Source organism: Hibiscus syriacus, unplaced genomic scaffold (assembly GCF_006381635.1).
Source record: "Hibiscus syriacus cultivar Baekdansim isolate YM2019G1 unplaced genomic scaffold, ASM638163v2 tig00111095_pilon, whole genome shotgun sequence".
Taxonomy (NCBI): domain Eukaryota; kingdom Viridiplantae; phylum Streptophyta; class Magnoliopsida; order Malvales; family Malvaceae; genus Hibiscus; species Hibiscus syriacus.
This window is the reverse complement of record NW_024062980.1, coordinates 9,261,085-9,265,468: the sequence shown is the minus strand read 5'-3', so window position 1 is coordinate 9,265,468 and position 4,384 is coordinate 9,261,085. Positions and strand designations below refer to the sequence as shown.

The 4,384-nt window shown below is 35.1% G+C and overlaps 1 protein-coding gene across 1 annotated transcript; it reads right to left on the bottom strand.

The window, feature by feature from the left end:
• Positions 1-1,460: 1,460 nt before the first annotated feature.
• Positions 1,461-3,629, bottom strand: LOC120152653 (ABSCISIC ACID-INSENSITIVE 5-like protein 5). Its single transcript, XM_039164840.1, has 4 exons — positions 2,543-3,629; positions 1,896-1,967; positions 1,750-1,779; positions 1,461-1,636 (listed from the first exon to the last, which is right to left on the bottom strand). The coding sequence occupies exons 1-4, from the start codon at positions 3,608-3,610 to the stop codon at positions 1,562-1,564; spliced, it is 1,245 nt and encodes a 414-aa protein (XP_039020771.1). The 5' UTR covers positions 3,611-3,629; the 3' UTR covers positions 1,461-1,561.
• Between the last annotated feature and the right edge of the window lie 755 nt (positions 3,630-4,384).

Sequence of the window (4,384 nt, the reverse complement as noted above, 5' to 3'; positions counted from 1 at the left end):
CCTTCCACATCAAAAACAAAATCTCCTGAAGTATTTGACAATATAGAAATTGAACTTCAAGAACTTTAACATTTATATATAGAAGGAAACGAGAGAGAAAAATTGAGGATTGAAGAACTTAACATCTGATGAGTTAACTGATTATGAAAATTAAGATGAGTGGGTAACTTAATGTTGTTATTGTATTGTAATGTAATGTAGGAGTTAATGTTTCTAATGTAAAGTAGGAGTTAATGTTGCTAATGTATGGGTAACTTAATACTTTGTATTTAATAAAAATAAAAATTATAAATATGACTGTTGGAACTCGTAATCTCAGCATTGCAAGTTTCATGATTTTTTTCTCAATATATTTTGAAAATAAAAAAATTTCTAAATTAAAAAAATAATATATTAATGGAACTCGTCACGTCGACATGATGAATTCCTTAAGAAATATTAAAATATTGGACCCAACATCTGGCTCCAATAAAATATATTTTCTTGTGCAACTCGTCATGTTAGCATGAAGAGTTTCACAAACATTGTAGTGTTTGGCATATATCTAAATAATGTTTTCCCAGGGGTACATGGCTAATATTTTAGCCCATTTTGCCTAATGGGCCAAAAATAAAACCATTTTGCATACTGCTTATAAGAACCCAATAAGGAATGTGGGGAATAACCGAAAGCCTAAACTAGTGTTACGTAATTTACGGCTCGATTAGGTTCGCGGAACAAATACTTGATAGGAATTAGTTAGTTTTATCGGTTGTGCTTCATTGAGGGTGGTTTTGTTTGGAACAAACTTTGAGATCATGATTCCGTGAGTGAGATAATTTGGCGATGATTGATTCATTATATAAATTAGAAATGAGGTTTTCTCGAGTTATCTTCTTCCCGATACTAGTGTATAGATTTTGGTGCTAGAATTTAGATGTTTCTTTCTCTTCCTGTATTATTGACCTTGTTTATTTTTGTTTTGTTAGATTTTCGGTACATCAATTGATCGTTCCAGCACACATTCCTTAACGAATTGGAACATGAATAAATCTCAAATTAGAACAAATGAATTCAAACTAGATTCGTGAGCGTGAAGGGTGAACCAAGTAACAATGGCCTGAACATAACCAAGCAGAGCATTTGCCCAGACCATATACTCACTCTGGCTAAAAATCAAACGTAAACGAAAGGATTTGATTAATCTAATTCACAGTAAATTTATGTTAAAAGTCCAAAACAATGGGTTTCATCAATAAATAGCAAGAAAAACAAAATTCATGCACTGTACCCCAACCAAATGCAGAGTGCATAAATGGTAATTACTTCAAATCTTCAATACCAAGAACCAACCATTTGAGCTCTGAGATGCTTTGAAATATACAGATACTGCGTGTAATTAACATAACCATGTTGTCCATAAAAGAAACAGATTAAAAAAACTACTACCAATATTGTGTATTCTTTTTTATCTATACTGCACTAATTCATCAATCCAAATCTAAAGGAAGACCCAACAAAGTACCCTATGACTTAAATATCTACAACCATCTAATGACCAATATATCACTATGTTTTCAGTTCACCATGGACCCGTGGCTGTTCTTCGCAAGGATCGCTTCTTAGCTCCTTGTTGCATGTTCATTGTCTCCATGACCTGTGGTGCCACCAAATAGTTCTAGAGAATTGAACAAAGTACTTCAAATCTAAATAACTAAGCACCCAACTTAGATATTACAAAATAAAAGATAAACAAAAGTGGATTGGTACCTGATTTTTCTGCATTTCCATTTTTTCTGCCTGCAGCAACCAAAGTACAGTCAAGAAATAATGTATGTGTTTGCCATAGCCAATGTGTAGTTATATGTGAGCAAACGACAAAGAACACACTGGAACAAAGAAAGGTAAGAACATACGTTTTGCTTCTGCAATTCTTCGTTCTCCTCTTTTAGCTTCGCGACTTCTTCTTCTAGTTCCGTTGTATAAGCCTAAAACGCAAAACACAGTGAATACCATAAGAAATATCAAAACACAAACCTAAGGGCACACCATAAATTTTACCAGTGATCGTAAGATATAACAGTTTTGATTCATTATGTTGATAACAAAATCAACTAGTTCAAGGAATGTTAAACTTAACCAATGGTTTTATTTGATTCTTATAATATGATATACAGCTTCAAACTCCTCATGTTGTCGAAACAAATGCTCCATTACCTCGCAACAGGAATCCTTATAACTCCTCATGACCTCGAATCCTCACAATCTTTCATCGGTTCTCATGTCAGATTGCTTTCAAATTACCACACCGCAGCACAATCTTTCATGAAGTTTGAGATGCAAGCATGTCATAGATGATAAAAGCACAAGGTCAATGGTTTGTAAAACTCCTTAATCCTTAATAAGAGTTAAAAATCTCTGAGATATCAAGTAAATGTGATCGATCTAGGCCATTTCTTAAACTTCAACGAGAAGCATAACACTGCATATTCCGAATTGTCTACCTTTACTACAATGAACTAAAAACAGCTATGAAGAATGTGTAAATAAGAAGCAAACTCACCTGCTTGCGAGCTCGAGATCTTGCAGCGGATTCTCTGTTCTTGATCATTCTCCTTTGCCTCCTCTCAGCAACCTTTTCAACTGCACTGGATTTCCTACCCCTCAAACTTCCATTAATCACATAAGGAACCGGCGAGATAGACGAATTATCCGCGCTACTCTTCCCGATCCCATTCGATGCTAGCTGGTTAGCCGGTGATCCGGTAGGGACCCCGACTGGTCCTCCTAAGCCAACCATCCCCAACCGTCCACCCTGTATAAGACCATTGCCCAGCCCATGATCTCCAATCCCAGTAGTTCCACCTCTATTTCCAGGACTCCCCAATTGAGATCCAAATCCTACAACAGGTTTAGGAAAAATCGGTTGCTGGTGCAGCTGCTGCTGCTGCTGCTGCTGGTGAATATGCTGAGTTTGCTGCTGAGCTAAGTGGTGGTTGTTTGAGTTAACTCCATTAACATTGAAAGGCAAATTGGAAGCGTGAAATCCAATTTGATTACCACCTTCAGAAATCCTATTCCCCATCAAATTTGGACCTCTACCACCATTTTGAAACCCATCAAAGAACCCTCCATTAACATCATTGACCTTCCCAGAAAATTGGGCGCCCTCTCTTACCACACCGGCCCTCGCCAAAAACTCTTCCAAAGTCATCTCCCCTAAAGTTTGCTGCCTTTGAGGCATATTATCATTAGTCCATGCGGCTCCAATCCCATCTTTCCCTATGGAATACTCCTTCGAAATATTTTTCCAAACTTCATCTACAGTCTTCTGGCTAAGTGTCCTGGGCAAAGTCAGGGACTCTTGCCTTCGTAACCCTCCATTTCCGTCTAGGCCACCACCGGCAGAAGCCAATGTTTGCGTTTCTTCAGCGCTCCAAATGTTCCTCAATAACTCATCCATATTCATCGACCCAAAATCTTTGCCTGTGCCACCCATAGTGCTTTGAAGCTCATCCAAGGTTAGAGAATAGATTGATGACTGTCTACTTAACAGAGTAATCCCACCGCCGTCCGCTGCTTGTGGCGGCTGGTTATTTCCGAAGTCCTTGAAGTTCAAGTTGGTCGCCATTAAAATCTGGATAAAACAGTATTAAAAAGTTTGACCTAAAGATTTATTCATATACAGACTCCTCTACTGTACTGCAATCAAAGATGAAATTAAAAGTTTTTTTTTTTTTGTGTGGAAGGAATACGAAATTAAAAGTTCTTTTTTAAATATTCCGGAAGATCCAAGCTAATAAAAGACAATTAAATCAAGGATAAATTGTATTTTTCATCATTTAATTTTGACCTTATTTCTATTTGACTCATTAATGTTTAAAACTTTTAAATTTAATTACAAAATTTTTAATTTTAGTTTATTAAAGTTAAGTTAATTAAATAAAGGGTAAATTATAACTTTCAATTTATATTCAGAAATTAAATTTTTTTATCTGATTTTTTATCTCGTGAACATTATATATAAAAAATGAAATATAAAACCAATGTTTTATTTATTAAACATATAAAGAAAGTTTAATATTCATATTTTAATTTTTATAAATAATAATTTTTCATAATTTCCTGAAAGTATTTAATGTCGGAATGGTTAGAATAGGAATAAATCGAATGTTTAATAACTAAATTGTTAAGTATTAAACTATAGTAACAAAATATGAATTAGAAGAAAGTTGAGTGCTAAAATTTGTAATTTACCGTTAAATAAATAGAGATATATTTATGTGAACTTGTCTTAAATAATGTTTTTGAGATTGGTAAAACGTGGACGAATGAGGAAGGTAGGGTCGGTAGCTGGTGATGTGAGATCTGGACTGTCCACGTTGAGAGTGTAAGGAACGGTAGT